The 13,038-nt window shown below is 36.6% G+C and overlaps 1 protein-coding gene across 7 annotated transcripts in view; it reads right to left on the reverse strand.

The window, feature by feature from the left end:
* FHOD3 (formin homology 2 domain containing 3) overlaps window positions 1-13,038 on the reverse strand; it is a 717,939-nt gene that overhangs the window by 274,019 nt on the left and 430,882 nt on the right. For all 7 annotated transcript variants that reach the window (XM_020985701.2, XM_020985700.2, XM_020985699.2 and 4 more), the window contains exon 6: window positions 11,697-11,791. In XM_020985701.2, coding sequence (XP_020841360.1) covers window positions 11,697-11,791 — 95 coding nt within the window. The remainder of the gene's footprint in view (window positions 1-11,696; window positions 11,792-13,038) is intronic.

Genomic DNA, 13,038 nt, shown 5'->3' on the forward strand with positions numbered 1-13,038 from the left:
GCCCCCTGGAAGTAGCCCAAACAAGATTCAAGTATAATTGGGAAGTATTTAACAAAATAAATAAGTATATGATAAAGCATAAATAATATTACATTTTTAATTTTAAAAATAAGTCAATATTCAACCTAGTGTTTAGGAAAGTAAAAATCAAAAGGTACTTAAGGAAAAAAAAAACCTCCTTATTAGATTTTTTTTTAAAAAGCCTAATGGAAAAACTGGAAAGCAGTCTGCCAAAAATTAGGCTTCAGTTAGACCAACACCTTATAATATATTCCATGATATACTCTAAATGGATATGTGACCTTAATATTAATGATCAGATTATTAAGAAATTAGAAATAAAGCAGATTACATCTCTCTCACAATTCTGAAATGTATCCTTAATCAAACAAGAATTAGAAGCAATTACAAAATGTAAAACAGATAACTTTGATTGAATTAAACGGAACAGCACAGACATAATGTACTTAGTATAAGAAGGGAAGTGGTCAAATCTTTTTATCAAATTTCTGTGATAAGGGTTTGGTATCCAAGGTACATAAACAACTAATAAATATATATGACTAATAGCCATTCCTTAATAGCTAAGTAGTCAAAGGATGTGAAGACTTCACAAAAGAAGAATCACAAAGTATTCACAACCACATGAAAGGGTACTCCAAATTACTAATAATAAGGGAAATGCAAACCCAAACAACCCTGAAGTTTTATCCTATACCCTGCAAATTGGCAAAGATGAGCAAAAGAAAAAGGAAGTACTCAATATTAAAGGGTAGTGGAAATAGGCAAACTAATACATTATTGGTGGAGCTATGAAAGGGTACAAACATTTCTGGAAAGCAATTTGGAAATATTCAAATAAAGACTAAAATATGCATACCCTGTGATCCAGAGAGTCCATTACTGGCCAAGGGAGCTATCAATAAGAATAAAATCCCCTTATATAAATAATTAGGAACAAAGTAGATGCCCATCAGTTGGGGAATGGATAAACAAGTTGTGGTACATGAATGTAATGCAATATTACTATGCTGTAAGGAATGATGTATGTGATGAATACAGAGAAGCACAGAAAGATCTACATGAACTCGAGGTAGAATGAAGTAAGTAGAACCAAGAAAACAATACACAATAACTACAACAATGTAAAAGGAAAGAACTATATACCAAAAAAAAATCAAAAGTGATTGTAACAAAATTATAAAGATCAAGCATGATTTGAATGAGGAGATATTAGAAGAAAGCCCCAACTAACCCCTTTGTGGATGTGAGAGGTCCACAGGTGTTAAGACATTGTACATGCTTTGGGATTTTTTTCAATGTTGTGCTGATTCCCCCCCTTAATAAAAGTACTATTTATTATGTGAGATGACTCTCTAGAAAGAGGAAAGGGAAGAATATACTAGGGATAATCATGATAATGTAAGAAACAGAAGACTTCAATCAAAACTCATTTGAAAAAAAAGAATAGAGTTAGGAAGAAGCAGCTGGGGCAGTGGAGGAAACATCCCCAGAGAAGAAATGTAGCTCTAACACTGTTATTTTTCCTTAAGAGCTATATCTGACTGGAGTCTGAGAATTTTTAAATAAATAGATCATTTTAAATCCTTTCATACTACTTTCTAGAATGGAAAAAGAAGCATTATACTGGAAAATCCATTTGGTCAGTGATGCATTAGTAAGCTGGGCAGAAGTGGCTGAACAACCCTCATCAATATACCAAAGAGCTAAACAGGAAAAAAGGATGGGAGAAAATGAAAAACAGAAAGACAGAAAGGAGAGCAAGAGAAGATAAGAAAAGAAATTCTCCCGGGGTATATGCATGTATATGTAAATGTACATACTCATTCACATACACATATCCATGTGTGCATATTACATATCAAACATGTACACATGTAGAGTTTGAATTACATGTGTTTGTATATAATTACATTGTATCTGTATATATTTCTACATGTGTGTATACATGTGTCAATAGTAAGCAGTAGAGCAAATGAGGCTGGCTGAACAACCTTAATCAATGTGGTGATCCCATGTAGAAACAGATCTATAACGTAACACATAATTACATGTGTGTATATATGTGTGATGTCTAATAATGATAATTGCACGTATAACATAAGGTATATATATATTGTGACATATATTGGGGAAGACTTGGGTTCAGGGAATTTACTTTCCTCATCTTCTCTTATTCCTCTTTCCTCTTCTCTCCTTCTTTCTTCTTTTCTTCCTCCCCCTTATCTCTTTCTTTATTTTTATCCCCTCTTCTCTTTGTTTTCTTTGTTTTTTCTCTCTCCCCTTTTATTTTTTCCTCTTTTTCTACATTACTTTCAGACCGTTTCTTCTGCCTACTTCCCCTCTTCTTCCTTTTAATTCCCCTGTTTCTCCCTGCAGCCCTATCCCTCCTCTTTCTTATCCTATGTTGCCATGGTTATTCTTTTTTTTTTTTTGAGGTAATCAGGGTTAAATGACTTACCCAGGGTCAGACATGGTTATTCTTTTTAACTGAATTGTTTTCATTAGATTTTAGAAATAGAAATATTTGTTCCATATACAACCACACTAACTGCAGTTAAACCACTTATGATGATACACCTGCTTAACCACGCTAGCTCTGACTATGTCAATGTCAATTTTATAATCATTCTTCAGTTACAAAAAATCTACCAGTTTCCCTGATGCCATCTGGAGTTATCAAAGGTGACTGTCAAATGAATATAAAAGCTAAGCCTCACAGAAGCAGAGGCAATATCCAGAACAGAGTCAAAAACAAACTAGGAAAAATTAAAACAGCATGTGAGATATAAATCTTTAATCAACTTTGCTAAATCAACCTAGGCTGAGCATCCCACTCTGTTTTCTGAGGTCACCCAGCATCAGTTTGAAAATGGATTAATTTCCATTTTCCATTGAAAATACAGCCAAAAAGGGGTTTCAAGTCTCCTGAGGGAAACTGTAGCAGCTTCCATTATGAAACAGGGGAAAATCACCATCATCAATTACATAATGAAATGGAAAAAAAGTGGCCAAGGAGTGTGAAACTCTGCTATGGATTTGGGAATACTTAATGCTACCTTCAGCAAAAATTCTAAGCTGTAAGAACAGGAAAATGGATTTGTGAGTTTAAAGAGAAAAGTAACATTTACATACTGTAATTCCATATTCAGGGAACTGTGAGAATACAGAGACATATAGACCTAAATAGAGTAAGTCTGGTTAGGAACTCTCTCTCTAAAGTACCTGGAAAAGCTCAGACTAGCTCTCTGCTCTCCTTGGGCAAAGCTGAAATATCAGTAACTTTCAGTACAGAAAATCTGAATTCAAATGCAAGATGAGAGGACGTGCTCCATCTTGAAGCATGCAATATCTCTGCGTTGCATGAGGCTTTGAAGTTCTCCTTTCCTGCTCTGCTAGACTCAGCGTGTGTGTGTGTGTGTGTGTGTGTGTGTGTGTGTGGTGTGTTGTGTGTGTTTGTGTTGGAGAGGCATGGAGGTCACAGGTCGTTCTGGGTTGGCCTGACACTCGGAAAGAGCTCCCAAAAGCAGAACATAATTAGGAATCTTTCCACTTGGGACAAGCATCACAAACTCCTCCTGGGGCAACTGGCATAAAGATGCCCTTATTGGGTGAAGGTTGAAAGAAAGCAATGGCTGAGGAAGGGATACAGTGACCCCGTGAAACTAGCTCAAGGTTTTTGACAGGAAGGTTTTTCTTGGGTAGGGGGAGCTTCCACTAATACAGGCACATGATAGCTTCCTATTTTAGCTAATTATTTCTATCAATTAAGTACTAAGCTGTGTTTCTCTCTCTAATCCCATCCCACTTTGGTTATAGTTCTGTCCAGAGGCTATGTCAATTCTACCTCTTATCATTTCAAATGCAAACTCTTTAGCCTGGTATTTTAGATTATCCAATCTCACATCAAGGGGCAGCTAAGGTAGCACAGTCGATAGAGTGCTGAACCTGAAGTCAGGAGGAGCCGAGTTTAAATCTGACCTCAGACACTTGTTGTGCAACCCTGGGCAAGTCACTTAACCCTATTTATCTCAGTTTCCTCATTTGTAAAATGAACTGGAGAAGGAAATGGTAAACCACTCCAGTATCTTTGCCAAGAAAACCCCGAATAGAGTCACACTGAGTCAGACATGACTAATCAACTAAATACCAACAACAAAAAAATCTTACATCTCTTTATGCTTCAACATGTACCCGTTAATATAGTCATTTCAGTCTTTTCACTGCCCCCTTATAGTCATTTTCATTTCCCCTTCTCTTCTATCTTGTGTATGTTGTTTCCCCCATGTCAAAATCTGCTTTAATCTCATCTAACTCCTTATTTTAGCCAAGTTGGTCTCCTGATCAGCCTCCTAATATAGTCCACTATTGTCACTTGCCTTAGCTAGCGTTGGTTATACCAACCGTGTAAGAGGTTATCTGCGTAAGAAGTCACCATGATAACAGTCTTGGTTTTTTTTGTACCTCATAGCTGCTTCTCAAATAGCTTGCCTGGATGCAGACTTCACTGGCTTGCTCTAACCTCCACTGCCTATAAAGTGCCTGATTCCTCATTGCCTATCTGGCCTCTGACCAACAGCCTTACCTTATTGTCTCAGGTAACTATTTCTCTTTCTGGCTTCTGATGGCCAGTCCTAGCTTTAATCTACTATCTTTCCTTAACTTTTAGCTCAGCAGTTCCCACACTTGTTGGTGTCAGGACCCCTTTTTTTTGGGGGGGGTTCAACAAGCATTTTTTTAACATGTGTTTTTAAAACTTTGGGCTACAAATTTTCCCCCTTTCTCCCTCCCCACCCACCCTCAGTGAAAAGGCTAGCATCTCCATACAGTTATAAATGTGTAGTCATGCAAAACACTTCCGTAGTAGTCATGTTGGGGAAAACTAAGTATATTTCCCTTCATCCCACCCTACCCCCCTTTTACAAGCCTAAAAATATTGAGGACCTTATTACTAAGGACCTTACATCAGTTATATCTATACTGATATTCACCATATTAGAAACTAACACATCTCAGTATTATTAAGAAGATAGTTTTGATCTCAAGGACCCCCTTCAAGGGTTTCAGAGAGTCCTAGAGGTTCCTGTACCATACTTTGAAAACCAGATTTAGTTCATGTCTCTTGGGCTAGTTTGTGTTTTCCTCATTTCAACCTACTACTTTCCCCTGAGATGGACACTAGGTGGCAGCATCATTTAAGATAGTTTGGTGGTTAGAACAGCTACCTTAAAGTATACATTTTAAAGTTGAGGCGCAAAACATCCTGGCAATGGGGACAAGGAGGGACAGAGGGGTAATGCACAAGTAACTGTTTATGTGTAAGAGATGCATGAACTAGATTGTTTGGGTCTTAGAAGTGGCTTGCTGCCTTACTTGGCTACTTAAGTGTTTTAACTAGCATGTATCTTAGCTCAACTAAAATTTAAGCTTTTCTTCAGGATGGGGATTTTTGTCTTAAAATGGCCATTTTGCCTAACCCATCAGTGCTGTATACCTAAGCATTTAAAAATACTGAAAAAGTTAATAAACATGAGTTTTGAACAGAACTTTTAAGTGGCTTCATGACAATATGTTTGAAAATATTCACATGGAAACAAGTGTTTTCGTTAAGAAAAATAATATCTAGACGTATTGGTAAGATATACCAAAAATTCAATAGTTCTACTTAATTTATGAAGTGCCTTGTCATAAGTCAGTGTTATGAACCCCTTATGGGAGTATTTAGAATGTAAGCATCCTCCTTCTTCCTCCCCTTCTCCTACTACCACAGAAGTCTTTAAAAAGGTATAAAACTATTTAATAGTTTGGATCCTGAATGAAGTAAAATGAATATAAACATTCATTCCAAATTGCCGTAAACATATTTATAGTTGTCATGAGGTGAGTTATTTTTCAGGCAAAAACCACAAAATGACATTTAATTTTATCTCCACTATGCTTTCATTTGAGTGTGTTTTAAGAGAAAGAAAAAGGGAGAGGTTGCTAAAGAAATCCATGTGGCTGCACAGGAAGCTCTCTGATGAGCTCAGATGATTAAAAGACCATATGAAAAATGATTGGAGGACCCTATAATTGAAAAATAATGGAAAAGTCTGGCATAAATTGTAAGATTTTTAAAAACAGCTAAAGCCCAGAATGAATTAAGGCTTCTGAAAACTACTAATGACAGAAAAAGGCCTTTTAAAAAAAGCCATGTTTATAGTAAGAACATATTTTAAAAATAAAATATGATTTCAATAAACATCTTCCAACTCCATAATGCAAGTATAATTTTTCATTTTTTTCTCTCTAGTTCTGATTTTTAATCATAAAATTTAACATTTTAAAAAAACAACTGAAATATAAATGCTCACTGGTTATCTTTAAAAACTTACAAGTTTACTATGTCTCTAAATTTATTACTTCTGACAAAGTAGCGATGCTGGGTAACATGAAGGTTAAGTACCATAATGGCAGGAAAAGTGTTTTATATGAACTTTATATTTTTGTTGAAGTAAATTAAATGAAACTGAAGACAGACAAGGAAAAACATCTCATAATGCATATGTGTGCGAGCATATGCACGTGCACATGCGCACACATACATACACACACACACACACACACACACACACACACACATGCACATGTCTTTCCCCTCAGCTTCTAACATTCCCTCTTTCTCCTTCTCCCCTCTGGTGCCTCTCTCTGCCTTTCACACATATACAGCTAGGTTAGACTCAATCAAGCCTGAGATCTCAGAGTGGAACAGAGGCTAGTTTAGACAGAAATGAAAGAAAAGAAACATATAGAAGGCCCACATTCTTTCTTTCCTCCCCACCTCTTTCTAACACCAGCACATTCCCTACTCTGGCTCACAGAGATGCCCCATACACAGCCTGAGGAAATGAACAAAACAATCCAAAAATACCAATCTGAGCTGGGAACAGTTGAACTAAACATGTACTTACAGGAAAGGTTGGAATACACACAAAAGTACAAAACTGTACAACTTGTCTTCATTGTATTTGATTCATATTGCAATTCTGAGAATTGTCTACTCTAATGCCTGCCTATACAGGGTAATAGCAATAGGCCATTGCTTATATATATACTTTAGTATGTATACTGCTTATATATACAGTTCAATATTGAAGGAAATAAATGCAAAAATACAATGGATTAAAAAAATGAGTACTGTATCCATGTTCTCAGAGAAAATAGATAAAGGAATTTATTTTCCTATGAAGAGTTGGATTAAGTAATTTCTAAGGTCCCTTCTATCTTTAAATCCTATGATGCTAAAATATATACTCATAGGTTCTTAAACTATAAGGGACTAAAGATAACCTTAGAGATTATAAAACCAAAGCATCTCAGATTTATAAAGGACCCCAGACGCCATCTAGTTCGACCTGTACCTGAACAAGGATATTCTCTTTAATATTGCCAGTGAGTGGTCTTCCAGTCTTTGTTTAAAGACCTCGAGTGAGGTGGAAACCACTCTCTCCTCAGGCAATACATTCATTCTACTTTCGGATAGTTGTGAATATTAGGAACCTCCTCTCTCCACCCCAGTCTCCCTTACATTAAGACTAAGTTTACCTTTCAACTTCAACTCTGACTCATTTCTCAATCTTTTGCAATCTGGCTTCCAAGTTGTTTACTACACTGAAGTTGTTCTATCTAAAATTATCAAATAGCCCTTACTGGCTAAATCTGATGGCCTTTTTCAGGTATCCTTCCTGACCTCCATTTAACTTTTGCTATCATTAACCATCCCTTTACTTGGGATGTCTCTTCTGTGTCAGCATTCATGAACTTCTCTTGGTTTTCCAACCTATCTGACCACTCCAGTCTCCTTTGCTATATATCATCCATGTCTTACTCCATTAATGAGCAAATTGGTATCTTCCAAAAAAGGTACCCTCCTGGACTCTCTTCCTCAATCCTCTCTTGATCATCTCATTAGCATCTAGGGCTTAAGTTATCATCTCTATGTAGAGAACTCCCAAATCTATATATCTAGTCAGAAGCTTTTTTTCTGAAGCCCAGTTCTGCATTGACCAATTGACTAATCTTCTGCTCTAGACTCTTCTTCCTGTTCTATAGAGAGTACCACCATCATCCCAGTCTCCTAGGTTTACAACCTCAGTCATGCTCAAACTTTTCATTTACTTTCACCCCATCCCCATATCCAATCAGTTATCAAACCTCATCAATTAAATATTTTTTTCCTTTTATTGTCATGAACTTGAGGAACAACAACAAGCATGAAAATTTCCCTACATAAAGAATTGAAAAAGATGTAAACCACGAATCTCTACAATGTATAGCTGATTTTATTTTTGCATTTTTTAAATTTAATATGGTTGTTTTAATATTGCCCTGAGTCACCTTCTGAACGTCATTCTGCAATCTTCTGGGTTTTTTTTTAATTTTTTTAGTGATCCATTGACATTCTTTTCTTCCTTTTTTTTTTTGGGTAAGTTTTGATGATTTTACTTTCACAATACCTCTCATATCTGTTCTCTTCTCTCCACTCAAGACTCCATTCTAGTTTAGATTACCTGGTCTATTGTAAAAACTTCCTTTTTGGTTTTCTTGCTTGTAGTCTCTCCTCTCTAATCTATTTCACACATTGACAACAAAACAGTATTTCTAAAGCACAGGTCTCACCATGTCATTCCTCTTTTCAAAAACCATCATTGGCTCCTTAGTGCCTTTAGGATAAACTACACGCTTCTCACCTTGGCCTTTAAAACCTTTTATCCATGTCTTCCCACAAAATGCCAACCATAATTAAAATACAATTTGATAGGAGCATTTTCTTAGGGATGCATGACAAGTATACCTCATTTTATGTTTTTCACCATAGAACTAAAGCCATTTACTTTGGATTCCTCACTGACTATCAGTTTACATGATTCATTATTGTAGTGTTAGATACAGGTTTGAGGTCTGACACCTCAGAGGTTCCTGTGAGAATAACTTCATTATCTTCTTATGTAGGATGGTAATTAAATAAAATCTCACTGAACAATGTAAGATTGTTGTTGTTGAGTCACTTTTCAAATGCGTCCTACTCTTCATGACCCCATTTGAGGTTTTCTTGGCAAAGGTACTGAAGTGGTTTGCCATTTCCTTCTCTAGCTCATTTCACAGAGGAGAAAACTGAGGCAAAAAGGATTACGTGACTTGCCCAGTCACACAGCTGATAAGTGTCTGAGGCCAGATTTGAACTCAGGAAGATGAGTTTTCCTGATTCTAAACCCTATCCACTGTACCATCTAGCTGCCCCTAAATGTAAAATGCTGGACATAAATTTGAAATAAAAATATGTGGTTCACACATTTATCATGCTGAAGAGTATGATCATTTATCCAGTTATCTCTTCATCATTGCTGTAAGCCACAGTTAACTCACATGACCCTCACTGGCTCACCTGTGAGTTAATTCAGCTGATTCCTATCTAACCTCTGTTGTTTATTTCATTTAGTTCTCTTATGTGTTCTCATTATCTGCTATTCTTCTCATGGCTTTTCCTCCAATTAAAGTGACGGTAACTTCTCTTTAATATCAGCAATATAAATCATTCTTTTCTCTCCTGACTGATTAATGGCTTCATGGATTATTTTTTAAAGCTGAGATTCCAAAAACTCAGACAAACTCAAATTGGAAGGACAATTCCCTTCACAACCAGATATTATTTCCAACAAAGAACTTTTTTAAAGTCAATAACTGGGGCAGCTAGATGGCACAGTGGATAGAGCACCGGCCCTGAAGTCAGGAGGACCTGAGTTCAAATCGGCCTCAGACCAAACACTTGACATGTACTAGCTGTGTGACCCTGGGCAAGTCACTTAACCCCAAATGCCTAAAAAGTAAAAAAAAAAACCAACAGGAACAACAACAAAGTCAATAACTTACTTGAAATCATAAAAACAAAGAATATTTATATCTAGAAAGGCACTCATAATTGTTCTTTTGTTTGTTTTTTTGTTTTTTTCTTTCGAGGCTATTGGGGTTAAGTGACTTGCCCAGGATCACATAACTAATGTGTCAAGTGCCTGAGGCTGGATTTGAACTCAGGTCTTCCTGACTCCAGGGCCAGTGCTCTATCTACTGCTGTCACCCAGCTGCACCCTCAGAATTATTCTTATCCAGCTTCCTTATTTTAATAGATGAGGAAACTGAAGCCCAGAGTGGCTAAGTGATTCCCTCAAGGCCGTACTTCCTTACTAAGCCTAGTCCTTATGGCGGCATTTTTCAATTTGTGGAATGTTTCTTGAATATGGACTTTTTTGAATTGGCAAAAAAATTATGACAGAAAGCCACATCTGGACTACTATGTTTAGTCATCCATGGGTGTTCTATTTGGGGAAGAACATAGTAAATACTGTACAATAAGATTTTATTTCACTGTAATCTTATATAGAAGAGAATAAAGTTATTATCAGTACTAGACTCTGTGGTCTGTCAGACCTAAATCTGGATCCGACACTTGGCACATACAATTTCAAGACAGAAAAATTAAAAATTCTAGAATCCTTAGTTCTATAGCTATAACATGTGCAGTGAAATAGACATCTTATCTGTTCCTAAAGAACAGGACTTTAGCGCAAGAACATTGATGAGTTGGAAGCCATCCAAAAGGTAATTAAGATGGTGAGAAGCCTCAAGAGCCTTCCATGGTTGAAAGAACTAGGGTTATTTTGCCTGAAGACCTCTAGGGGAAGTTATATCTGTCTTTGGTACTTGAAGGGTTTTTATACATGGAAGAGGAAGTCAACTCGTTTTCTTCAACCCTTAAGGACAGAACTAACAATCACGTGCAAAGATGCAGAGAGCCAAATGTGCAGTTGATGTAAGGAAGGAATTATAGACAGAGAGGTCCAATTACAGAGTAGGAGACATAGGGAAAGAGTGGGTTCCTCTTCACCAGAGGTCTTCAGCTAACGGCCATATGGCTTCCTTGCTACTAGAAGGGATTGATTTATGCTTATGAATTGGATTAAATGGCCAATTGGGTCCCTTAGCTAAGTTAGGTCTTGGGGGGATGAGGTACAGACTATTGCCAAACACACACTCAAAATCTTTCCAACTTTGTAGGACCTGCTTGGGTTTATATTTTGTGCTGGCATAAATTCTGAGAACCCAGGATCATTTCTGTGCCAGAAAGAGGCAGCGGGTCTGAGCTCTAGTTATAGAAAATAAGATCAGAAGGTAAGCTGGCAATTGTTCATATGGATTCTGGGCCAAATGGAAGGACATTTATTGCAATCGAATCCAAAATTCAGTAACGTAGTCATTAATGACTGTTTAAAATTTTATTACCAAAATATTAAGGCAGTCCCATTATAAACATATGAATTATTGAAATAAAAATCAATAGAAATGTCCCCAAGATTCCATGGTGACTTGTTGGGTTTATTTCAGAGGGAGTTAAAGTTCAAAGAGATATCAGACTTGATGGGATGGCCTCCAAGGTCCCAACTAACTCTGAAATTCAGTGATTATTAAGACATGTCACATTTCATTTATTCAGTATTCATAAAAAAAAAATCTAAAAGGTAATCTCCCACATTTGTACTGTGACATGCCTAGGGCAAAGTTATGCAAGATTTTTTTTCTGGGCATAAAAAGGGTATTTGCCTATACATTGCACGAAATACATAACCTTGGCATTTTCTTACCTTAGAACCAATGAGAGTATACAGCCATTGAATGGTTTCATTATGATTTATGACTCCATTCATCCCGTCTACATACAACATAATCTGGCCCAAAGCTATGGAAAGGAAAAGAAACAAGGAGGCATTATGGTTTCTTGTAAAAATATTTCTAATCTATGGATATCACAAATAAGCATTCATCACATATCCTGATATTAATCAAGAAATTTTCATTCCTTGAGCACTTAGATTCAACACGTTCCAGGAAGGATTTAAAGAGGACTGATTAATGAGCTTTTGGTATTGGCTGTACCTCATTGCCAGAAATGAAGGCAATAGCAGATTGCAGCAGAAGAGACAGATGCATTCCCTGGCATCAGATAGAGGTAATCAGTCTAGGGCAAAGTCCAGGGTGAAAGCCAGAAGTCATGGAATTACAGGATCCAAGGTAAAAAAAAAAATACTAGTAAGAGTATCATGTGAAAAAGGGATTCGACTTATTCTGTTTGGTCCTGAGGGGCAAAATGAGAACCAATGGGGAGAAGCTATAAGAAATAAAACTTCAGCTCAGTTGCTAAATAATTAGTCACCTTCCAATTGAACAGGATGTCTTAAGAAGGAGTTAAAATTCTTGCCAGGGGAGGTAGTCAAGTAGAGGCTAGAGGAAAATTTCAGGAAGATACTGTAGAGTGTAGAAGATGAACTAAATGCCCTAGAAGGTCCCTTTGATCTCTCCATCTCTATGACTGTGTGAAATCAGATCCAGGAGTTAAAGCAGACATCCAAGACAAGCAAAAGAAGTTTCAAGATCAACAGAGCAGAACCCAAGACTGGTGGAACCAATAGCTCATTCTTCTTCTGAGAGTAACACCAGACAGTGACTGAGCTCCTTAATCAAAATTAGCAGACTCTTGTAATCTAAGAGCCTTGACAATAAGAATCCTGACTTCTGATAGCTGTATAGTTTAAATTTTGGAAGAAAAACACCAGAAACTCCATATACATATGCATATGACAATCTATACATACATACATACATACATACATACATACATATATACACATTCATACTTTTATATACACACTCCATGTGTATATATACACATACCTCTATATATGCATATAGATTCACACACATACACATGTATTGATAATTTTTTTTCTTTATTTTCTGTGATTCCAATTCCTTTCCCTGATTTTGGACAATAACTCAACTGTAACTTAAAAGTCTTAGCTGCCTAAGACAATGAGAAGTTAAATGACTTGCTTGTGGTCACACCGTATATGATTCTAGATCCAAGCCCATCCCTTTTATTGACTGTGTCTCCTGCTTCATATGTATGCATATGGATGGAATATGTGG

Source organism: Phascolarctos cinereus, unplaced genomic scaffold, assembly GCF_003287225.1.
Source record: "Phascolarctos cinereus isolate Bilbo 61053 unplaced genomic scaffold, phaCin_HiC Scaffold_4;HRSCAF=312, whole genome shotgun sequence".
In the NCBI taxonomy this organism is placed as follows: domain Eukaryota; kingdom Metazoa; phylum Chordata; class Mammalia; order Diprotodontia; family Phascolarctidae; genus Phascolarctos; species Phascolarctos cinereus.